This window comes from Anolis carolinensis, chromosome 4 (assembly GCF_035594765.1).
Source record: "Anolis carolinensis isolate JA03-04 chromosome 4, rAnoCar3.1.pri, whole genome shotgun sequence".
NCBI classification, from domain to species: Eukaryota; Metazoa; Chordata; class Lepidosauria; order Squamata; family Dactyloidae; genus Anolis; species Anolis carolinensis.
Window position 1 is genome coordinate 381,102 of NC_085844.1, and position 25,255 is coordinate 406,356.

Here is a 25,255-nt window from a genome sequence, read left to right on the forward strand (position 1 = left end):
ATATCTGATATGCCAAAATTTGATTACTGGAGGGGTTTGGGGAACACTGACCTTCCTTTCTGGGAATTGTAGTTCACCCACAACCAGGGAAACTGCAACCTATACTGATGATGGACCTGGACAAAACTTGACACACATCCAACCTTCTTAGGGCCATTAGAAATATGTTTTCTTATAGTTTTTGATGACCCCCCAGCACCCCTCTTGTGACCCGCGCAGGGGTCCCGACCCTCAGGTTGAGAAACGCTGCTCTAAACGCTGCTCTAATCCAAGTCATTGATAAAGATATTGAGCAGCCCTGAGAGGCCCTCCACAAGTCACTTCTTTCCAGGATAGAGGTACGTGGGACCTTCCACGGAGGAAGCGTGTGACACGTAGCCCCCCTGCCCCAACGCATGGCCCACGGAGCCCCTCACCTGCATGTTGGGGTCGTCCAAGGAGTAGCTGGCTTGCTCAATGGCCTCCTTGGTCACGCAGGCATCCCCATTGGACTGAATCTCCAGGACCGCCATCTGGGAAGAAGCCGTGAAGGGGAATTGGGGGGGGGGAGCAGTGGGGGACCCCTCCCCAGGAACACAGGCTGCCCTTTGGCCCAGGAAGGGTGTGGGAGCCCCCAGCCTCTGTCCCGCCTGAGCCAGACCACCGCGCTCCCTACCTCCAAGGCACACATCCCAAAGGAGAAGATGTCCACGGCTGTCCCGTCTGCTGCTCCTGAGGGTCAAGCACAAAGAGACTGAGGTGTCGCTGGCTGCCCTCCCCCCACTCCAGCCATTTATCCAAAACCCATGCTCCTTCCCTCCCCACAAAAGGGGGTGGCCTGTTGGGGGTGAAGAAGCCTCCACACCTGTATCTCTTAGGGACCGAAGGAACCCTTGTTTTCACCCGTTTCCTAAATCTATGTAACTCAATCTGTGCTTTGCTTCCTGTCTGCATGAAGAAGTCACTTCCCCCTCCTTCCCAAAAGTCTTTAGCGTCCCTTATTACTTTAGTTCAGGCATGGGCAAACTTCGGCCCTCCCTCCAGTCGTTTTGGACTTCAGCTCGCAACAGCTGTAGGTAATTAGCACAGCTGGCTAATCACCAGCAGCAACAGATCTTTATCATCCAAAAGGTTAGCGGTTTGAAGCCTGGGGCGGGGTGAGCACCGGACCTTCAGCCCAGCTCACTGTCCACCAAAGCAGTTCGAAAACAGCTGTGAGTAGAGAAATGGCAACAGGCCTTTATCAATAGAAAAGTTGGCAGTTCTAGCCCGGGTCAGGGTGAGCACCGGACCTTCAGCCCAGCTCACTGTCCACCAAAGCAGTTCGAAAACAGCTGTGAGTAGAGAAATGGCAACAGGCCTTTATCAATGGAAAGGTTGGCAGTTCTAGCCCGGGTCAGGGTGAGCACCGGACCTTCAGCCCAGCTCACTGTCCACAAAAGCAGTTCGAAAACAGCTGTGAGCTGTGAGTAGAGAAATGGCAACAGGCCTTTATCAATAGAAAAGTTGGCAGTTCTAGCCCGGGTCAGGGTGAGCACCGGACCTTCAGCCCAGCTCACTGTCCACAAAAGCAGTTCGAAAACAGCTGTGAGTAGAGAAATGGCAACAGGCCTTTATCAATAGAAAAGTTGGCAGTTCTAGCCCGGGTCAGGGTGAGCACCGGACCTTCAGCCCAGCTCACTGTCCACCAAAGCAGTTCGAAAACAGCTGTGAGCTGTGAGTAGAGAAATGGCAACAGGCCTTTATCAATAGAAAAGTTGGCAGTTCTAGCCCGGGTCAGGGTGAGCACCGGACCTTCAGCCCAGCTCACTGTCCACAAAAGCAGTTCGAAAACAGCTGTGAGTAGAGAAATGGCAACAGGCCTTTATCAATAGAAAAGTTGGCAGTTCTAGCCCGGGTCAGGGTGAGCACCGGACCTTCAGCCCAGCTCACTGTCCACCAAAGCAGTTCGAAAACAGCTGTGAGTAGAGAAATGGCAACAGGCCTTTATCAATGGAAAGGTTGGCAGTTCTAGCCCGGGTCAGGGTGAGCACCGGACCTTCAGCCCAGCTCACTGTCCACAAAAGCAGTTCGAAAACAGCTGTGAGCTGTGAGTAGAGAAATGGCAACAGGCCTTTATCAATAGAAAAGTTGGCAGTTCTAGCCCGGGTCAGGGTGAGCACCGGACCTTCAGCCCAGCTCACTGTCCACAAAAGCAGTTCGAAAACAGCTGTGAGTAGAGAAATGGCAACAGGCCTTTATCAATAGAAAAGTTGGCAGTTCTAGCCCGGGTCAGGGTGAGCACCGGACCTTCAGCCCAGCTCACTGTCCACCAAAGCAGTTCGAAAACAGCTGTGAGTAGAGAAATGGCAACAGGCCTTTATCAATGGAAAGGTTGGCAGTTCTAGCCCGGGTCAGGGTGAGCACCGGACCTTCAGCCCAGCTCACTGTCCACAAAAGCAGTTCGAAAACAGCTGTGAGCTGTGAGTAGAGAAATGGCAACAGGCCTTTATCAATAGAAAAGTTGGCAGTTCTAGCCCGGGTCAGGGTGAGCACCGGACCTTCAGCCCAGCTCACTGTCCACAAAAGCAGTTCGAAAACAGCTGTGAGTAGAGAAATGGCAACAGGCCTTTATCAATAGAAAAGTTGGCAGTTCTAGCCCGGGTCAGGGTGAGCACCGGACCTTCAGCCCAGCTCACTGTCCACAAAAGCAGTTCGAAAACAGCTGTGAGCTGTGAGTAGAGAAATGGCAACAGGCCTTTATCAATAGAAAGGTTGGCAGTTCTAGCCCGGGTCAGGGTGAGCACTGGACCTTCAGCCCAGCTCACTGTCCACAAAGGCAGTTCGAAAACAGCTGTGAGCTGTGAGTAGAGAAATGGCAACAGGCCTTTATCAATAGAAAGGTTGGCAGTTCTAGCCCGGGTCAGGGTGAGCACTGGACCTTCAGCCCAGCTCACTGTCCACAAAAGCAGTTCGAAAACAGCTGTGAGCTGTGAGTAGAGAAATGGCAACAGGCCTTTATCAATAGAAAGGTTGGCAGTTCTAGCCCGGGTCAGGGTGAGCACCGGACCTTCAGCCCAGCTCACTGTCCACAAAAGCAGTTCGAAAACAGCTGTGAGTAGAGAAATGGCAACAGGCCTTTATCAATAGAAAGGTTGGCAGTTCTAGCCCGGGTCAGGGTGAGCACCGGACCTTCAGCCCAGCTCACTGTCCACAAAAGCAGTTCGAAAACAGCTGTGAGTAGAGAAATGGCAACAGGCCTTTATCAATAGAAAGGTTGGCAGTTCTAGCCCGGGTCAGGGTGAGCACCGGACCTTCAGCCCAGCTCACTGTCCACAAAAGCAGTTCGAAAACAGCTGTGAGCTGTGAGTAGAGAAATGGCAACAGGCCTTTATCAATAGAAAGGTTGGCAGTTCTAGCCCGGGTCAGGGTGAGCACTGGACCTTCAGCCCAGCTCACTGTCCACAAAAGCAGTTCGAAAACAGCTGTGAGCTGTGAGTAGAGAAATGGCAACAGGCCTTTATCAATAGAAAGGTTGGCAGTTCTAGCCCGGGTCAGGGTGAGCACCGGACCTTCAGCCCAGCTCACTGTCCACAAAAGCAGTTCGAAAACAGCTGTGAGTAGAGAAATGGCAACAGGCCTTTATCAATAGAAAGGTTGGCAGTTCTAGCCCGGGTCAGGGTGAGCACCGGACCTTCAGCCCAGCTCACTGTCCACAAAAGCAGTTCGAAAACAGCTGTGAGCTGTGAGTAGAGAAATGGCAACAGGCCTTTATCAATAGAAAGGTTGGCAGTTCTAGCCCGGGTCAGGGTGAGCACTGGACCTTCAGCCCAGCTCACTGTCCACAAAAGCAGTTCGAAAACAGCTGTGAGCTGTGAGTAGAGAAATGGCAACAGGCCTTTATCAATAGAAAGGTTGGCAGTTCTAGCCCGGGTCAGGGTGAGCACCGGACCTTCAGCCCAGCTCACTGTCCACAAAAGCAGTTCGAAAACAGCTGTGAGTAGAGAAATGGCAACAGGCCTTTATCAATAAAAGGTTGGCAGTTCTAGCCCGGGTCAGGGTGAGCACCGGACCTTCAGCCCAGCTCACTGTCCACAAAAGCAGTTCGAAAACAGCTGTGAGTAGAGAAATGGCAACAGGCCTTTATCAATAGAAAGGTTGGCAGTTCTAGCCCGGGTCAGGGTGAGCACCGGACCTTCAGCCCAGCTCACTGTCCACAAAAGCAGTTCGAAAACAGCTGTGAGTAGAGAAATGGCAACAGGCCTTTATCAATGGAAAGGTTGGCAGTTCTAGCCCGGGTCAGGGTGAGCACCGGACCTTCAGCCCAGCTCACTGTCCACAAAAGCAGTTCGAAAACAGCTGTGAGTAGAGAAATGGCAACAGGCCTTTATCAATAGAAAGGTTGGCAGTTCTAGCCCGGGTCAGGGTGAGCACCGGACCTTCAGCCCAGCTCACTGTCCACAAAAGCAGTTCGAAAACAGCTGTGAGCTGTGAGTAGAGAAATGGCAACAGGCCTTTATCAATAAAAGGTTGGCAGTTCTAGCCCGGGTCAGGGTGAGCACCGGACCTTCAGCCCAGCTCACTGTCCACAAAAGCAGTTCGAAAACAGCTGTGAGTAGAGAAATGGCAACAGGCCTTTATCAATAGAAAGGTTGGCAGTTCTAGCCCGGGTCAGGGTGAGCACCGGACCTTCAGCCCAGCTCACTGTCCACAAAAGCAGTTCGAAAACAGCTGTGAGTAGAGAAATGGCAACAGGCCTTTATCAATAGAAAGGTTGGCAGTTCTAGCCCGGGTCAGGGTGAGCACCGGACCTTCAGCCCAGCTCACTGTCCACAAAAGCAGTTCGAAAACAGCTGTGAGTAGAGAAATGGCAACAGGCCTTTATCAATAGAAAAGTTGGCAGTTCTAGCCCGGGTCAGGGTGAGCACCGGACCTTCAGCCCAGCTCACTGTCCACAAAAGCAGTTCGAAAACAGCTGTGAGCTGTGAGTAGAGAAATGGCAACAGGCCTTTATCAATAGAAAGGTTGGCAGTTCTAGCCCGGGTCAGGGTGAGCACTGGACCTTCAGCCCAGCTCACTGTCCACAAAGGCAGTTCGAAAACAGCTGTGAGCTGTGAGTAGAGAAATGGCAACAGGCCTTTATCAATAGAAAGGTTGGCAGTTCTAGCCCGGGTCAGGGTGAGGACTGGACCTTCAGCCCAGCTCACTGTCCACAAAAGCAGTTCGAAAACAGCTGTGAGCTGTGAGTAGAGAAATGGCAACAGGCCTTTATCAATAGAAAGGTTGGCAGTTCTAGCCCGGGTCAGGGTGAGCACCGGACCTTCAGCCCAGCTCACTGTCCACAAAAGCAGTTCGAAAACAGCTGTGAGCTGTGAGTAGAGAAATGGCAACAGGCCTTTATCAATAGAAAGGTTGGCAGTTCTAGCCCGGGTCAGGGTGAGCACTGGACCTTCAGCCCAGCTCACTGTCCACAAAAGCAGTTCGAAAACAGCTGTGAGCTGTGAGTAGAGAAATGGCAACAGGCCTTTATCAATAGAAAGGTTGGCAGTTCTAGCCCGGGTCAGGGTGAGCACCGGACCTTCAGCCCAGCTCACTGTCCACAAAAGCAGTTCGAAAACAGCTGTGAGCTGTGAGTAGAGAAATGGCAACAGGCCTTTATCAATAGAAAGGTTGGCAGTTCTAGCCCGGGTCAGGGTGAGCACCGGACCTTCAGCCCAGCTCACTGTCCACAAAAGCAGTTCGAAAACAGCTGTGAGCTGTGAGTAGAGAAATGGCAACAGGCCTTTATCAATAGAAAGGTTGGCAGTTCTAGCCCAGGTCAGGGTGAGCACCGGACCTTCAGCCCAGCTCACTGTCCACAAAAGCAGTTCGAAAACAGCTGTGAGCTGTGAGTAGAGAAATGGCAACAGGCCTTTATCAATAGAAAGGTTGGCAGTTCTAGCCCGGGTCAGGGTGAGCACCGGACCTTCAGCCCAGCTCACTGTCCACAAAAGCAGTTCGAAAACAGCTGTGAGCTGTGAGTAGAGAAATGGCAACAGGCCTTTATCAATAGAAAGGTTGGCAGTTCTAGCCCGGGTCAGGGTGAGCACCGGACCTTCAGCCCAGCTCACTGTCCACAAAAGCAGTTCGAAAACAGCTGTGAGCTGTGAGTAGAGAAATGGCAACAGGCCTTTATCAATAGAAAGGTTGGCAGTTTTAGCCCGGGTCAGGGTGAGCACCGGACCTTCAGCCCAGCTCACTGTCCACAAAAGCAGTTTGAAAACAGCTGTGAGCTGTGAGTAGAGAAATGGCAACAGGCCTTTATCAATAGAAAGGTTGGCAGTTCTAGCCCGGGTCAGGGTGAGCACTGGACCTTCAGCCCAGCTCACTGTCCACAAAAGCAGTTCGAAAACAGCTGTGAGCTGTGAGTAGAGAAATGGCAACAGGCCTTTATCAATAGAAAGGTTGGCAGTTCTAGCCCGGGTCAGGGTGAGCACCGGAACTTCAGCCCAGCTCACTGTCCACAAAAGCAGTTCGAAAACAGCTGTGAGCTGTGAGTAGAGAAATGGCAACAGGCCTTTATCAATAGAAAGGTTGGCAGTTCTAGCCCGGGTCAGGGTGAGCACTGGACCTTCAGCCCAGCTCACTGTCCACAAAAGCAGTTCGAAAACAGCTGTGAGCTGTGAGTAGAGAAATGGCAACAGGCCTTTATCAATAGAAAGGTTGGCAGTTCTAGCCCGGGTCAGGGTGAGCACCGGACCTTCAGCCCAGCTCACTGTCCACAAAAGCAGTTCGAAAACAGCTGTGAGTAGAGAAATGGCAACAGGCCTTTATCAATGGAAAGGTTGGCAGTTCTAGCCCGGGTCAGGGTGAGCACCGGACCTTCAGCCCAGCTCACTGTCCACAAAAGCAGTTCGAAAACAGCTGTGAGTAGAGAAATGGCAACAGGCCTTTATCAATAGAAAGGTTGGCAGTTCTAGCCCGGGTCAGGGTGAGCACCGGACCTTCAGCCCAGCTCACTGTCCACAAAAGCAGTTCGAAAACAGCTGTGAGTAGAGAAATGGCAACAGGCCTTTATCAATAAAAGGTTGGCAGTTCTAGCCCGGGTCAGGGTGAGCACCGGACCTTCAGCCCAGCTCACTGTCCACAAAAGCAGTTCGAAAACAGCTGTGAGTAGAGAAATGGCAACAGGCCTTTATCAATAGAAAGGTTGGCAGTTCTAGCCCGGGTCAGGGTGAGCACCGGACCTTCAGCCCAGCTCACTGTCCACAAAAGCAGTTCGAAAACAGCTGTGAGTAGAGAAATGGCAACAGGCCTTTATCAATAGAAAGGTTGGCAGTTCTAGCCCGGGTCAGGGTGAGCACCGGACCTTCAGCCCAGCTCACTGTCCACAAAAGCAGTTCGAAAACAGCTGTGAGTAGAGAAATGGCAACAGGCCTTTATCAATAGAAAGGTTGGCAGTTCTAGCCCGGGTCAGGGTGAGCACCGGACCTTCAGCCCAGCTCACTGTCCACAAAAGCAGTTCGAAAACAGCTGTGAGTAGAGAAATGGCAACAGGCCTTTATCAATAGAAAGGTTGGCAGTTCTAGCCCGGGTCAGGGTGAGCACCGGACCTTCAGCCCAGCTCACTGTCCACAAAAGCAGTTCGAAAACAGCTGTGAGTAGAGAAATGGCAACAGGTCTTAATCAATAGAAAGGTTGGCAGTTCTAGCCCGGGTCAGGGTGAGCACCCGACCTTCAGCCCAGCTCACTGTCCACAAAAGCAGTTCGAAAACAGCTGTGAGCTGTGAGTAGAGAAATGGCAACAGGCCTTTATCAATAGAAAGGTTGGCAGTTCTAGCCCGGGTCAGGGTGAGCACCGGACCTTCAGCCCAGCTCACTGTCCACAAAAGCAGTTCGAAAACAGCTGTGAGTAGAGAAATGGCAACAGGTCTTAATCAATAGAAAGGTTGGCAGTTCTAGCCCGGGTCAGGGTGAGCACCGGACCTTCAGCCCAGCTCACTGTCCACAAAAGCAGTTCGAAAACAGCTGTGAGTAGAGAAATGGCAACAGGCCTTTATCAATAGAAAAGTTGGCAGTTCTAGCCCGGGTCAGGGTGAGCACCGGACCTTCAGCCCAGCTCACTGTCCACAAAAGCAGTTCGAAAACAGCTGTGAGCTGTGAGTAGAGAAATGGCAACAGGCCTTTATCAATAGAAAGGTTGGCAGTTCTAGCCCGGGTCAGGGTGAGCACTGGACCTTCAGCCCAGCTCACTGTCCACAAAAGCAGTTCGAAAACAGCTGTGAGCTGTGAGTAGAGAAATGGCAACAGGCCTTTATCAATAAAAGGTTGGCAGTTCTAGCCCGGGTCAGGGTGAGCACCGGACCTTCAGCCCAGCTCACTGTCCACAAAAGCAGTTCGAAAACAGCTGTGAGTAGAGAAATGGCAACAGGCCTTTATCAATAGAAAGGTTGGCAGTTCTAGCCCGGGTCAGGGTGAGCACCGGACCTTCAGCCCAGCTCACTGTCCACAAAAGCAGTTCGAAAACAGCTGTGAGTAGAGAAATGGCAACAGGTCTTAATCAATAGAAAGGTTGGCAGTTCTAGCCCAGGTCAGGGTGAGCACCGGACCTTCAGCCCAGCTCACTGTCCACCAAAGCAGTTCGAAAACAGCTGTGAGTAGAGAAATGGCAACAGGCCTTTATCAATGGAAAGGTTGGCAGTTCTAGCCCGGGTCAGGGTGAGCACCGGACCTTCAGCCCAGCTCACTGTCCACAAAAGCAGTTCGAAAACAGCTGTGAGTAGAGAAATGGCAACAGGCCTTTATCAATGGAAAGGTTGGCAGTTCTAGCCCGGGTCAGGGTGAGCACCAGACCTTCAGCCCAGCTCACTGTCCACAAAAGCAGTTCGAAAACAGCTGTGAGTAGAGAAATGGCAACAGGCCTTTATCAATGGAAAGGTTGGCAGTTCTAGCCCGGGTCAGGGTGAGCACCAGACCTTCAGCCCAGCTCACTGTCCACAAAAGCAGTTCGAAAACAGCTGTGAGTAGAGAAATGGCAACAGGCCTTTATCAATGGAAAGGTTGGCAGTTCTAGCCCGGGTCAGGGTGAGCACCAGACCTTCAGCCCAGCTCACTGTCCACAAAAGCAGTTCGAAAACAGCTGTGAGTAGAGAAATGGCAACAGGCCTTTATCAATGGAAAGGTTGGCAGTTCTAGCCCGGGTCAGGGTGAGCACCGGACCTTCAGCCCAGCTCACTGTCCACAAAAGCAGTTCGAAAACAGCTGTGAGTAGAGAAATGGCAACAGGCCTTTATCAATGGAAAGGTTGGCAGTTCTAGCCCGGGTCAGGGTGAGCACCGGACCTTCAGCCCAGCTCACTGTCCACAAAAGCAGTTCGAAAACAGCTGTGAGTAGAGAAATGGCAACAGGCCTTTATCAATAGAAAGGTTGGCAGTTCTAGCCCGGGTCAGGGTGAGCACCGGACCTTCAGCCCAGCTCACTGTCCACAAAAGCAGTTCGAAAACAGCTGTGAGTAGAGAAATGGCAACAGGTCTTAATCAATAGAAAGGTTGGCAGTTCTAGCCCGGGTCAGGGTGAGCACCGGACCTTCAGCCCAGCTCACTGTCCACAAAAGCAGTTCGAAAACAGCTGTGAGTAGAGAAATGGCAACAGGCCTTTATCAATGGAAAGGTTGGCAGTTCTAGCCCGGGTCAGGGTGAGCACCGGACGTTCAGCCCAGCTCACTGTCCACAAAAGCAGTTCGAAAACAGCTGTGAGTAGAGAAATGGCAACAGGCCTTTATCAATAGAAAGGTTGGCAGTTCTAGCCCGGGTCAGGGTGAGCACCGGACCTTCAGCCCAGCTCACTGTCCACAAAAGCAGTTCGAAAACAGCTGTGAGTAGAGAAATGGCAACAGGTCTTAATCAATAGAAAGGTTGGCAGTTCTAGCCCGGGTCAGGGTGAGCACCGGACCTTCAGCCCAGCTCACTGTCCACAAAAGCAGTTCGAAAACAGCTGTGAGTAGAGAAATGGCAACAGGCCTTTATCAATGGAAAGGTTGGCAGTTCTAGCCCGGGTCAGGGTGAGCACCGGACCTTCAGCCCAGCTCACTGTCCACAAAAGCAGTTCGAAAACAGCTGTGAGTAGAGAAATGGCAACAGGCCTTTATCAATGGAAAGGTTGGCAGTTCTAGCCCGGGTCAGGGTGAGCACCGGACCTTCAGCCCAGCTCACTGTCCACAAAAGCAGTTCGAAAACAGCTGTGAGCTGTGAGTAGAGAAATGGCAACAGGTCTTTATCAATAGAAAGGTTGACAGTTCTAGCACGGGTCAGGGTGAGCACCCGACCTTCAGCCCAGCTCACTGTCCACCTAAGCAGTTCGAAAACAGCTGTGAGTTGTGAGTAGAGAAATTAGGCACTGCTTCAGCGGGGAGGTACTTTACGGCACTATAAAAAGGAATTACAGTAGAGTTGTGGATATCTGACTTTCGGTTATCCGACGTACCGTGTTATCTGACGTGCCAGGCTGGAGGAATGAGCCTTTGGAGAAGCCCCAGTGCGTGCTGCTAAGCAGTAAGCACACACCAGTCTTCTCTAAACTGGGCATTTGGCGGCCTGTCTGTTTATGTCGGATAACCGGAAGTCTGCTGTACCAGAAAATGCCGGCGATCAAAGAACAGGAGGAAAAAGTCTGTGACCAAAAGCTCGAGTGACAGCACCCCCTGTGGCCGGAATCGAGCACAATCTCCAAGGATGCCGAGGTTGGAAAATGCCAACATGGGTCTATCTGTTGTCTGTTCTGTTGTCTAACAGCATTGAATGTTTGCCGTGTATATGTTCTGTGATCTACCCTGAGTCTCATACATAAATAAATTCCTAACAACCTCAGGCCCCTTCTTTTCCCCCCTCAGCCGCTTAAGCGGCTGAGGGGGGAAAGGAAAGGGCCTGAGGTTGTTAGGAATTTTGAAGGTTGGAAATCCACAACACCTGGAGGGAAGGCCGAAGTTGGCCCATGCCTGCTTTAGTGCTTTGAGAACGAATCATCATGAGGCCTCTCTCTTCTTATATGGAGAGTCACAGCACCAGGCACTCTTCCACCGAAGTTAGGCCACTTTCTTTTGTCTACCTACTCTTTTATTTGGGATGCAACAATCAAAGGACATGGTTACCCCATTTCTGACCCCAGCAGAGCATCACCCTGCCCGCTTCCTGTTCCCTACCCAGACCCGGTCCAACAAGGCGAATTAAGCGGTCGCTTCGGGCGCAAAACATATGGAGGCGCAGTCGAGACTGCTTTTTCTGTTGATTTGTTGTAAAACATGATGTTTTGGTGCTTAATTTGTAAAATCTTAATGTAATGTGATGTTTAATAGGCTTTCCCTTAATCCCTCCTTATTATCCAACATTTTTGCTTATCCAACGCTTTTATTTTTCAGTGATTGGTTTGGGGGGGGGGGGGCGCGCCAAAATTCTGTTTGCCTACACTTGAAAAATACCTAGGGCCGGCTCTGTCCCTACCCCATGCCCATGCACAGCCCTGGGTCCATTACCCGGCCCTGGATTCTGCTAGAGAGCGAATGTCCCCGAAGGCACTCACGTCCGTACTCCGGGGGAAAGAAGTGCAGGTTGCGCAGCTCTTCCCGCTCTGTGCGGACGGGGCTCCGGAGCTCCGGAGGGATGGCTGCGGGAGGCAAAGCGGAGAGCGGGGCACATTGCAGGAACCGGGCCAGAAAAGCCGTGGGAGGCTTGGGAAGAAGGAGGGGCCCAGACCACGACCCCCACCCCACAGAGAGCTAAGGCCTCCCAAACCTCCAGTTGAGCCCCCCTTCTGCCGTGGCTGGGGCGGGAAGGAAGGCAGGGGTCTTGGGAGCCTCACTTACCCTTTGCAAAGACTCGGTGCCACACTGTGAAGAGAAGTTGGGAGAAGAGAGAAAAGGGCAGGCATTAATGGAGAGCTGACACGGGAAGCCCACCCCCCAAAAGAGCCCATTGAGAGACAGAAGCCCTCCTGGCTGCTCCTCTGTTGGGGCTCCTCTTCAGCCCAATGCTGCCCCCCCTCCTGCTCCGTACCTGACCCAATTTTGATGAGCCCATTGTGCTGGATGAAGATGGTGTCGCTGGTGAGGTTGCCGTGGATGATGGGTGGGTCGCAGGAGTGCAGGTAGCTGCAAGGAAAGAGGGGGGGGGGGTTCAAGGGGCCGTTTTGGTAAGGTATGCAGAAAACTGTTGGATTATGGTTGTATGTGTATGAAATGTAAATCAAGTGTTTCTGCTGTTTTGCAAGAGTGTGTGTTTCAGTAATGAAACAGTTAACAGCAGGCTAGTTTTGACAGACAGCCTGTTGTGACTGCTGTTGACCTATCAGGCATGATTTCCGGCCTTGGAGGTCGGGACCTTCGGACTGAGGAATGTGCTTTCTTATCTCTGTGTGTGTTGAGCTGTGCTTGCCGAGCAAAGAGGCTGAAGAGAATGCCAGCTCAGAGCGATAGATTTTGCTGTGCTTTGTAAATATGTATTATAAATATTGAAATAAACGTTTGGACTTCAGACTACGGATGTGTTTGAGTCTGACATTTGAACAGAGGAATTGGTGTGGCAGACGATTGCAACCAATTCATCAGGGTGCTGGAGCAGATGATTGACGGAGTTTGAAGAAACCCACCCGGCACGCACCCTGACCCCTGACCCCACGCTGTCAAAAACTGGGTGAGTTTTTCCAAGGATCAACACCGAAGTCAAGGTAGATGTATGTGTCTAGTAAGAAAGGGTCCACATGCAGGTGTGTTGCATGGGTTTATGGATGCAAGGAATTTCTCTTCCTGCAGTGGTTCTCAACCTTCCTAATGCTGCGACCCCTTAATCCAGGTCCTCATGTGGCGGTGACCCCCAACCATAACACTGTTTGTAACACTGGTGGAGTTTGGGGAAAATAGACCGTGAAGAGAAAGACAGGTGGAGAGATCTTCAGCCTTCTCTGCCTAAGGGGCTCCTAAGACCATCAGAAATATGTGTTTTCTGATTTTATTTTATTTTTTCGTGTCAGGAGAAACTGCAGGTCACTTCTGGAGTGAGAGAATTGGCCATCTGCAAGGACGTTGCCCAGGGGACTCCCGGATGTTTTTGATGTTTTACCACCCTTGTGGGAAGGAGGCTTCTCTCATGTCATCCGCGCTCTCCCCGGGTGGGATTCGAACCTGGCAGCCTTCAGGTCAGCAGCCCAACCTTCAAGTCGCAAGGCTTTAACCCACTACGCCACCGGGGGCTCCGTGTTTTCTGATGGTCTTTGGCGACCCCTTTGACACCCCCCTCGTGACCCTCCCAGGGGTCCCGACCCCCAGGATGAGAAACACTGTCTTCCTGCAATCAGCAGGGTAGAACTAAAGAGCTGAGCACGCCATTTAGGGCTCTCTAGAAACTGCTGTTGAGGGTCTCGAGCTCTTGTTATTTTTCTCCTGCAGGTTGTTGACAGAATGCTCTTTGGAAAGAAACATTTGTTTTGTAAGTAAGTCGCTGAATTGAGCTGTTTGTTTTCTTCTCTGCTGAAACTCTGCTGCAAAGAGGAAAGGAATTTTCTTTCTGCACAAATCTATTGTGACCCTGGTGTCATTTTATCTTCAAGGGCACTGCAGGTGGACTCTCAGTTTGGTGCCGTAGAGGAACGGGATGTTTTTCTGGCAGTAAATGCAACATGTTTGGCCGTTGCCCCCCCCCCCCAACCACAGCAAACGGGTGCCGTGCTGGGACCCACCTGAGCGCGGAGAGGATCTGGGTGCACCAGCGCTTCCAAGCCTGCATTGGGGGGGTGGGGGGGGGGTGAGAGGGGGGCAGGGTTAGTTCAGGACACAGAGACCTAAAAATCCAGAAATTCTAGATGCTCCCCTTCTCAGTTTATACAGCCTCCTTGATGTTGGAAATGGAGAAGCATCCACTCATGTACAGTTCAGAGAACCATTATGGGCCCAAAGGACCCTGCGATGCCTGCTGCTGATTTGTTTCCACCTCTGTTTCCTTGGCCTATGTAATGCAAAGTGTTGTTGCCTCCTGGACCCCATGGAGAGATCACTTTTCCCTTCTTCCCAAAAATTCTGAAGTGTGCTTTGAGGAGGGAGCATCATGAGACTCCTCTCTACCTCAATATGACTGGCACACAGAGACATGAGGGTCAGCATTAATAATAATAATAATAATAATAATAATAATAATAATAATAATAATAATGGAGATTCATTGTCCCCTCTGCTTTTCATTATTGCCATGATCCCTCTGTCAACAATCTTACAAAAAACAAATCTCGGCTATCAAACATCTAAGAATTCTCACAAAATTTCACATCTGATGTACATGGATGACCTGAAGCTGTATGGGAAAACGCAAACTGAAATCCAGTCTCTGACCAACACTGTCCGAATTTTTAGCACTGATATCAACATGGAGTTTGGTTTGGACAAATGTTCGACAGTGGCATTGAAGAAGGGAAAAATCATGGAAAATGATGGCATAAATATGCCCAATGGCCAAACAATAAAGTGTCACCAGCCAGAGGCCTATAGATATCTGGGCATATTACAGCTGGACAACATCAAGCATGAACATGTGAAAACTGTGGTCAGCAAAGAATACACACAAAGGGTCAGAAAAATTCTCAAAAGCAAGCTCAATGGAGGCAACACCATCAAGGCCATAAACACCTGGGCCATACCTGTCATAAGATATACTGCTGGCATCATAAACTGGACACAGGCGGAACTGGACAATTTGGACAGAAAAACAAGAAAACTCATGACCATTCCTCATTCACTGCACCCTCGCAGTGATGTTGACCGGCTATATCTGCCTAGAAGATCAGGGGGCAGAGGACTCTTACAAGTAAAACAAGCAGTCAAAGAAGAAGAACATGCCCTGGCAGAATATGTCAAGCAAAGTGAAGAACCTGCTTTGATTGAAGTCAAAAATCAGAAACTCCTCAAAGCACAGCAGACAAAAAACCAGTACAAGAAAACCGCACTACAAACTAGAGCTGACAGCTGGCACAACAAAACATTGCATGGAAAGTTCCTTGACAAAATTGAAGGAAAAGCTGACAAGGAGAAGACCTGGCTCTGGCTCACGAATGGGACCCTGAAGAAGGAGACGGAAGGCCTGATCCTTGCAGCCCAGGAGCAAGACATCAGAACAAAGGCAATTAAGGCCAAGATCGAAAAATCAGCTGATCACCCAAAATGCAGACTGTGCAAGGAAACCGACGAAACCATGGATCATATCCTCAGCTGCTGTAAGAAAATTGCACAGACAGACTACAAACAGAGGCACAACTGTGTGGCCCAAATGATCCATTGGAACTTATGCCTCAAGTACCACCTCCCAGCAGAAAAGAACTGGTGGGATCACAAACCTGCAAAAGTCTTGGAAAATGAGCATGCAAAGATACTGTGGGACTTCCGAATCCAGACTGACAAAGTTCTGGAACACAACACACCAGACATCACAGTTGTGGAAAAGAACAAGGTTTGGATCATTGATGTCGCCATCCCAGGTGACAGTCGCATTGACGAAAAACAACAGGAAAAACTCAGCCGCTCTCAGGACCTCAAGATTGAACTTCAAAGACTCTGGCAGAAACCAGTGCAGGTGGTCCCGGTGGTGATGGGCACACTGGGTGCCATGCCAAAAGATCTCAGCCGGCATTTGGAAACAATAGACATTGACAAAATTACGATCTGCCAACTGCAAAAGGCCACCCTGCTGGGATCTGCGTGCATCATCCGAAAATACATCACACAGTCCTAGACACTTGGGAAGTGTTCGACTTGTGGTTTTGTGATACGAAATCCAGCATATCTATCTTGTTTGCTGTGTCATACAACGTCGTTGTGTCAATAATAATAATAATAATACCTTTATTTTTATACCCCGCCCCATCTCCCCGAAGGGACTTGGGGCGGCTCACATGGGGCCATGCCCGATACAACAATAAAAAAACCAGTCACAAAGCCATAACACAATTAACCCAATAAAAACATCAACATCAATAAAAACAATCCTTAAAATGAGCAAGAATCAAGCAATATTAAAATCAGGGCACTAAATTCATAGATCCCGGGCAAAGTGCAGAAAATACCAAAATGGAGACAGGTAATTTCACAGTTAAAATGGACAATAAAGTGCAGTGTAATAAAGGTAAAACATCAGGAATGGGGAGATTATAGAATGAACAGACAGGTCAATCCAACAACAATTAAATGTCAAAGGCCTTTTGGAAAAGCCAGGTTTTTAAGCTCTTCCGGAAGGAGAGGAGGGTAGGGGCCTGCCTGATCTCCCTGGGGAGCAAATTCATTAGGGAATTTTCTACCAAAGTTGGGCAGTTTTTCTTTTGTCTAACTGGTACTCTTTTATCCAAGAAGTATTACCTGCAACAATAAGTCTTAGCTCTTGTTTAAAAACCTTATCAGAGCTTTTCGCGTATTTTCTTGCATTTCCTCGCTTAAGCTCCTACGTTGCTCTGGCTACACGGCACTCTGTTCTGCTGGAGATACCAAAGGTTTCTTTCCATGATCCCCCTGGGGGGTCTCTTGGGGAAGTGGGAGGGGCCAAAGGGACCCCACCTGGCAGCTGGCCCCACCCCTCCCAGAGCGCCAAAAGCACCTGCCCCCCAGGCTCTCCCTTGGGGGGCAAATGCCTCCCCTTCAGGGGCTGCTACACTAGCAATGGGAGGGGAGTCCTGATTTCTACCCCCCAAAAAGAGGTGTGCCCCACACCGTACCCCAAGGCCCCTGGCCTATGCGCATATCCCCCCATTCTTGTGGGGGCTTCTTCCTTCCCCTAGACCAATGATGGGCAACCTTTTGCGCTTGGTGTGTCAAAATTCACCAAAAAACCTAGCACGACTTGGGTGGTGTGTCACTTCGAGAGAAAAAACCCCACAATTTCGCAATATGTATAGTTTAAATAACAAAAATATATAATTGTAATATATAACTGTATTTAATAAATCAAAACTATTTACTACCATTATTTCCATGTACAACAATCTAGGGTACCTCTTGCAGTTTCCACGCTGATTTTTCTCTATTGTAGTTTCAATGTTGTCATGAATAATGAATAATAATAATATAATAATAATAATAATATAGTAATAATATGATAATATACTACAATAATAGAAATATATATATAAATTTAATTTGCATAATTCCTATGGAGTAAACAACAAAACCACTTGACGAAATCACACCGAATTTGGCCACAAAAGACATAGTCATCCAATCAATCTGCATGCGGCAGCGTGTCAGCAATAATTGCTAAGCGTGTCAGTGCTGACACGTGTGCCATAGGTTGGCCATCACTGCCCCAGATGCATAGGCCCCCCTCCCGACCTGCCCCCCTTCTCCTACCCGGGCGTTCATGGCCTTGTGGTTCTTCTTGGTCTTCTTCAGGAACTGCTTGAGGCTCCCGGAGGAGACGTACTCCGTGATGAAGATCACCTGAAGGGAAGCAGACCTGAAGAGTCGGAAGGGTCTCTCCACTTGCCCCCCCCCCCAAGCCTCTTCCTTCTCCCTCCTCCCCCTTTGCTGCCCCTTCGCCAGCAGTGACCCAAGGGACCCCCCTCTCCAAAGCAGAGCCCATTTCACAGGCCAGGGTTGAGGCCCAGTGGGGATGGCAGTCCTGGGTTCCTATTGGCAGGACTCCCCAGCCTTTGCTGGAAATAGCAACCTTCTCCAAGCTTCCACTAGTAATTTGTTTGCATATGATTCTGTTTGCTTACTGTATTGCACATGTATGCTTTGGTATGCAGCTTTTCCTTTAGTCTATGTTTCTTGAGGTTGTGGGAGGAGCTGCAGACCACATGATCAGATCTGGGACTGCTCAGAGCTCAGACTCCATTTCGGACTGTTAAGAGCAAACTCATTCGCTGTTGAATGTAAGAAGGATCCCCTGTGTTATCTGGACAGAGAAACTAGTTCAAATCTATCTGTATGCCAAGCACATGAAGGTTGTGAGTAAACCAAATATGTTACTTTTAACAAAGCCTGCTTCATTTTTGTCTCTTGAGTGCATGATATAAAACTACAGTAGAGTCTCACTTATCCAACATATTCGGGCCGGCAGAACATTGGATAAGCAAATATGTTGGATAATAAGGAGGGATTAAGGAAAAGCCTATTAAACATCAAATTAGGTTATGATTTTACGAATTAAGCACCAAAACATCATGTTTAACAACAAATTTGACAGAAAAAGTAGTTCAATACGCAGTAATGCTATGTAGTAATTACTGTATTTACGAATTAAGCACCAAAATATCACAATGTATTGAACACATTGACTACAAAAATGCGTTGGATAATCCAGAATGTTGGATAAGTGAGACTCTACTGTAATTTGTTTGTATATGATTCTGTTTGCTTACTGTATTGCACATGTATGTTTTGGTATGCAGCTTTCCCTTTACTCTATGTTTCTTGAGGTTCTGGGAGGGGCTGCAGACCACATGATCAGATCTGGGACTGCTCAGAGCTCAGACTCCATTTTGAAACACAGAGAGACACTATTAGACTTCGGACTGTTAAGAGCAAACTCATGTTGCTGTTGATTGTAAGAAAGATGCCCTATGTCATCTGCACACAGAAACTACTTCTAATCTATCTGTAACTGGATTGACAAGTAATGTACCTGTATGCTGAGCACATGAAGGTTGTGAGTATACCAAATATGTTACTTTTAACGAAGTATACTTTATTTTTGTCTCTTGAGGGCATGATATAAAACTAGTTGTTTTTATGGGAGAGTAGATATATATTTTGGGCACTGAAAACACACTTCTGAAACTCTGCTGTTTTTATGGTTTTCCAAAAGGTTATGATCTCTAAAAAGTCATGCCTTTCCAAAATCCTTCCACACGTAAGACTCTGGGGAGGAGGTGTGGGGAGGGGGTTGGAGGGGTTGTGCGTGCAATAGGGACCCTTCACCCGCTTCCGCCTTCCTCACCTGGGCTTTGGTCTCCTGGACGTCCAGCCAGTACTTGTGCACCTTGACGATGTTGGGGTGGTCCACCACCACCAGCTGCTCAAAGGTGGTCTTGATCTTCTCCTGCAGATCCGAGAGAGGGGGATTGGGGAGGGAAGGGGGGTCTTCAATGCACAGAGATGACGGAGGCAGGAGGGGCTGCCAAGTGGAGCAAGCACACCCCCAGGCCCAGTGGGGAGGGGCGGGAGGACCCCTTGTTCTGGGGGGGGCACGTTCTCACCTCGTGGGCCTTGAAGGCCTTCTTGTCGGTGAAGAGCAGCTCGTTCCAGACCACCTCCACCCCCTCCTCCGTGTCCATGGCCAGGAAGGTGCTCTGCAGCCCCGGCATGTTGCCCTGGTTCACCTGGTGGGAATGGGAAGAGGGAGGAAGGAGGAGACTCAGCCCCACGGTCTCCACCAGAAAGAGAAAGAGAGAGGGAGGGGCACTTGGGCAGACCCCCTTCTGCTCTTGGGCAGACCCCCAGCTCAGTCCTGGCAGGCTTTGACTCCGCCCCACAAGGGATCCGCTTATCACAGTACTTCCCACCCTAAAATAAGGTCCACGAGACATGCGGGGAAAATTGGCTCCAGGGCCTTTTCCTGGGGTTATTTGGGGGCTGATTCAGAAAATTGCGCTGGATGGACCACATCAGCACTAGATGATAAAATACGGTTTTCTGTGGGCAAGCAGATGGCGACTACTGGATGATTTTTAATGCCTTTTAAATTTATTTGTGTGTTTCTCTATTTGATATTATTGTATGTTGGTTTTATATCTGGGGAGATGGTGGCGGGATACAAAAATAAAATTATTATTATTATTATTATTGACACAACGACGTTGTATGACACAGCAAACAAGATAGACATGCTGGATTTCGTTTCACAAAACCACAAGTCGAACACTTCCCAAGTGTCTAGGACTGTGTGATGTATTTTCGGATGATGCGTGCAGATCCCAGTAAGGTGGCCTTTTGCAGTTGGCAGATCGTAATTTTGTCAATGTCTATTGTTTCCAAATGCCGGCTGAGATCTTTTGGCACGGCACCCAGTGTGCCCATCACCACCGGGACCACCTGCACTGGTTTCTGCCAGAGTCTTTGAAGTTCAATTATTATTATTATTATTATTATTATTATTATTATTATTATTATTATGTTCTGCGTATGTTCTGTATCGGAAACTAGAGGTGATGTGGTCTATCCAATGCAATTTTCTGAATCAGCACACCAAACAACCAAACCGAATCGAAAGCTGACCAAAAACTGATTCGTAACCCTTTTGGTACTCATGTTGGAGAGTGGGCCCTGGTCAAAGTGGTCACTGGTCAGAAAAAGGTTGGGAACCACTGGTTTATCAAGACGTTCAAGACATCGACCCTCCAAAAGGTTCCCAGGTGGCAGAAACTGCAACTCAAAATGCAGGTGTCTATAATCAACAGTGGAACGTAAAAAAGGAAAATATGGTATATAGTATGTAAGTACTGTTGGTAATGTAATATTATTTTCTATATTTTTATTGTTGTTTTTATTGTTATTTTAAAGCTAAGTGTATTGTTTTAATCTATTTCTGTAAACCGCTCCGAGCCAAACTGGGAGTAGCGGTATACAAGTCTAATAAATAAATAAAATAAATAAATAAAAATAAATATAAACAACTTTTAGTGGCACTTGTTATACAAGCTGCAAAAGAAGGGGATTATGGTGTCGTATTTAACATCAATCTAAACTGGATTTGGCTAGAGACAGTGGTAGATCATAGCCCCGTCCCTATGGAATCTCTTACGTTTACTAGTAGTATATATTGCAATGAATACTTTACTCAAGGTATCCACTATGTGTATTTTCATTCACTACAATAGTATAGTTCTTAACATAAAGGAATACACTTGTAGTGAATGAAAATACAAAGAGTGGATACCTTGAGTAAAGTGTTCATTGCCAATATATACTACTAGCTGTGCCCGGCCACGCGTTGCTGTGGCGAAGTCTGGTGGTCTGGGAAATAAAGTATTGAGGAATTGGTGGTAGTTAAGGTCAAGGGTAAAGCTTTTCCCCGGACATTAAGTCCATTATAAATGGGTAATATAGCTGTGTGGAAGGGCCTTGAGTCTATACTGCCATAGAATCCAGTTAAAATCAGATAATCTATATTTTATAGGCAGTGTGGAAGAGGCCTAAGGGAGGCCTAACTCTGCCTGTCCCCTGGGCTGAGTGGGTTGCTAGGAGACCAAGTGGCGGAGCTTAGCCTTCTAACTGGCAGCAATTGGAATAAAACACAATTATTCCTCTCCCTCTGATTAGGACTTTATTTTTCTTTTCTTTTTGTTGTATGAACGTAGAGGCATGGATGAGGGGTTGTGCTGCCAAGTTTAGTTGTTTCTGGGATGTCTAGTTTTGTTGTTTTGTCCTAGGCCGAAATTTCATTACCCTTTTATATATATAGACTAGTAAATGTAAGTGATTCTATAGGGACGGGGCAGAAACTGCAGCCATGCCACCACCACCCAGGCCAATATCCCATATGGTTTTAAGGGACCCTCTCTTACTTGGGGGGGGGGGGGGGGCTCAGCCAGAAAGAGGGCCTGGGTTTTGTTGCTAGGCAACCACAGAGCTGCAGCCTAGTCCGAGAGAAGGGCCTCCTTCCAGGCCAGTGGGGCGGTCAAGGGTCCAAAGGGGGCTGCACTGCTGGGAGGGGGCCAAGGGCTTTTCAGCAGAGGCAGGATGGCCCTCTGTCAGGAGGGCTTGTGTTGTGTCTCCCCTTTTGGCAGAAGGGGGTTGGAAGGGGTGACGCTCTGCATTGGCCAGGCTGGCATGGGGCAGAACTTAGCCCTGGCCGAACGTCCTCCCCAAGGAAAGGGGGCAAGCACGCAAAAGAAGGCACTGTGGCTGCGCCTGGCGGGGGCCTGCACAGCGGAGGGGTGACTTGCCCCTCCCATCCAGGGCAATTTCGAAAGCCAAGATTGCGATGAAGGAGAAATGACAGGAAAAAGTGTTGTTGGAGGCTTTCATGGCCAGTCACTGGGTTGCTGTGATTTTTCACAAAATCCTAGAGTTGGGAGAGACCTGGTGGGTCGCCAGCCCAACGCCATTCTGCCGAGAAGCAGGACCGGGCTGTGGCGCAGGCTGGAAAGCAAGCCAGCTGCAACAAATCAACAAATCACTCTGACCAAGAGGTCATGAGTTCGAGGCCAGCCCGGTGCCTGCGTCTTGTCTCTGTCTCTGTTCTGTGTCATGGCATTGAATGTTTGCCTTTATGTGTGCAATGTGATCCGCCCTGAGTCCCCTTCGGGGTGAGAAAGAAGGGCGGAAGATAAATGCTGTAAATAATAAATAAATAAGTCGCATTCAAAGCCCCCCTTACAGATGGCCATCCAGCCTCTGCTTCAAAGCCTCCAGAGAAGGAGCCTCCACCACACTCCAGGCTGTCTGGCCATGTTCCAGAAGCATTCTCTCCTGACGTTTTGCCCACATCTATGACAGGCATCATCAGAAGTGTGAGGTCTGTTAGAAAATAGGCCAGTGGGGGTTCTATATATAGATAGATAGATAGATAGATAGATAGATAGATAGATATAGATATACATACAGTAGAGTCTCACTTATCCAACACTCACTTATCCAATGTTCTGGATTATTCAAGGCATTTTTGTAGTCAATGTCCTTTTCAGAGCCTTTTCAGCAGTGGCGCCATCTCTTTGGAACTCCTTGCCACCTGAAGTTCGTGCCTTGCGGGACTTGTTGGCCTTCCATAGGGCATGTAAGACACACCTGTTTCCACAGGCTTTTGAGTTCTGTTGTTGATGTTTTAAAAGGTGCTTTTAGGATGTTTTTAAAGATATTTTTAAGATGTTTTTTAAAGATGTTTTAAAGATGGTTTTAAATTGTTGATTTTAGCCGGTTCTTGTAAGCCGCTCCGAGCCCTAGGGGAGTGGCGGCATATAAGTTTGAAAAATAAATAAATAAATAAATGTTTTCAATACATCGTGATATTTTGGTGCTAAATTTGTAAATACAGTAATTATTACATAGCATTACTGTGTATTGAACTACTTTTTCTGTCAAATTTGTTGTATAACATGATGTTTTGGTGCTTAATTTGTAAAATCATAAATTGATGTTTAATAGGCATAATTTGATGTTTAATAGGCTTTTCTGTAATGCCTCCTTATTATCCAACATATTCGCTTATCCAACATTCTGCCGGCCCGTTTATGTTGGATAAGTGAGACTCTACTGTATACGGAATGATACCCAGGGTGGGAAAAGAACTCTTGTTTGTTGGAAGCAAGTGTGAAAGTTATGATAATAATAATAACAATAATAATAAAACTTTATTTGTATCCTGCCCTATCTCCCCACGGGGACTCAGGGCAGTTTCCAGTGTTGCCACTGGAGACCTTGATTAGCATCAAATGGTCTTGTAGCTCCAAAGCCTGGCTGCTTCCTGCCTGGGGATTCCCAGCATGAATCAATTTTTTTTTCCGTGTCAGGAGTGACTTGCACCAAGTCGCTTCTGGTGTGAGAGAACTGGCCGTCTGCAAGGATGTTGCCCAGGGGATGTTTTGATGTTTTTACCATCCTTGTGGGAGGCTTCGCTCATGTCCCCGCATGGAGCTGGAGCTGATAGAGGGAGCTCATCCGCACTCTCCCTGGCAGCCTTCAGGTCAGCAACCCAACCTTGAAGTCACGAGGCTTTAGTCCACTACGCCACCGGGGGCTCCTGGCATGAATCAATTAGGATCAGCTAGCACCTCCCAACAAAGGATTCCCTGCCATAGCTGTGGGCGAAACGTCAGGAGAGAATGCTTCTGGAGCATGGCCATACAGCCCGGAAAGCTTACAGCAGGGGTCCTCAAACTTTTTAATCCGAGGGCCGGTCCACAATCCTTCAGACTGTTGAGGGGCCAGATTATCATTTGAAAAAAAAAATACAAATAAATTCCGATGCACACTGCACATGTCTTATTTGTAGTGCAAAAACAACAACAACAACAACAATGAAAGAACAATACAATATTTGAAAATAAAAATAATTTTAACCAACATACATTTATCAGGATTTCAGTGTTCCCATGTGCTCCTGCTTCTGGCCAATGAGATAGTCAAGTTAATTAGGGTTGTTGTTGTTGTTGTTGTGTGCCTTCAAGTCATTTCAGACTTTGGGCGAGCCTAAGTCTAAAATGTATTTATTTATTATTTATTTATTTACTGCATTTATTTACTACATTTGTATCACACCCTTCTCACCCCAAAGGGGACTCAGAGTGGCTTACAAATTATATGTACATACAATATATTATATTCTTAGCATAGCACAATATTAGCATTATATATTACTTTATTGAACTATACCACTATACTGTAATATTATTAGTAATATTATATGTAACATAGAATATATAACTAATATTATTATATGGCATTATTATTAGTGTTATACTGTATTACATTATAATATTATTATCAATATTATATGTATATCCAATATATTATATTATAAAACTGAGGGCGGGGGCCAGGTCAATGACCTCGGAGGGCCGCATCCGGCCCCCGGGCCTTAGTTTGGGGACCCCTGGCTTACAGCAACGAAGGAAAAACAAAGTGGCGACACCTTGAAATTGAGGGAGGGGCGGAGGCAGGGAGACAGCCAATGCCCAAAACGGGCACCCAGGCGGGCAAAACATTCCTACGTGTCCTGTCCTCCATCCCCGGCCAGAGCTCAGAGAAGAAGCAAGAAGAAGAAGCGTGTGCCCCCCCCCCCCCAGCAGCCCATTTGGGGAGGGGGAGGGAGAAGGGCCAGGCCCATGGGCACCACCACTGCTGCCCACAACCCCTGATAGCCATGGCAATGGCCGGGCCAAGGGTTGCAGACTGACCATGCCTTGCAATGGCGGGGGGGGGGGGGGGGGCAAAGGGAAAGAGACCCCCGGACTGCCATTGCCTTGGAGGGAAGCTGGCAGGTGGAGCGCCCCCCTTTGGAGAAGTAGGGCAGGAAGTGGTGTCCCCCCCCCCCCGCTCCCACAGCAACGCATGCGCAGAGAGAGCCAGCCAGCCAGTAAACAGCTGCTCTCCGGCCACGCCCCCTGACCCCCTGACCTCTTGCCCTACTGCCCCCCAGCCCCTTTGCTACATTCCAGAGAGAAATGGAGGGGGGGGGGGGCAGAAGGGGCGCCTCTCCCTCTCCTGAGGTTTCCTTTTGGGGGGATGGGACATGAAGGACCCCCAAGGGAGGAATTAAGGAAGGAATAATAATAATAATAATAATAATAATAATAATAATAATAATAATAATAATAATAATAATAATGGTCTATCTTTACCTATCCCCCTCCCCAA

General features: G+C 48.6%; 1 protein-coding gene across 1 annotated transcript in view; it reads right to left on the reverse strand.

Annotated features, from left to right (window-relative positions):
- nrbp2 (nuclear receptor binding protein 2) overlaps positions 1-25,255 on the reverse strand; it is a 36,792-nt gene that overhangs the window by 7,973 nt on the left and 3,564 nt on the right. The window contains exons 2-10 of the mRNA XM_062979315.1: positions 19,159-19,281; positions 18,900-19,001; positions 17,306-17,395; positions 13,663-13,703; positions 11,985-12,079; positions 11,795-11,818; positions 11,512-11,595; positions 656-711; positions 417-512 (exon numbers count right to left, since the gene is read on the reverse strand). Of these exons, the coding sequence (XP_062835385.1) occupies positions 417-512; positions 656-711; positions 11,512-11,595; positions 11,795-11,818; positions 11,985-12,079; positions 13,663-13,703; positions 17,306-17,395; positions 18,900-19,001; positions 19,159-19,266 (696 nt within the window). The 5' untranslated portion in view covers positions 19,267-19,281. The remainder of the gene's footprint in view (positions 1-416; positions 513-655; positions 712-11,511; positions 11,596-11,794; positions 11,819-11,984; positions 12,080-13,662; positions 13,704-17,305; positions 17,396-18,899; positions 19,002-19,158; positions 19,282-25,255) is intronic.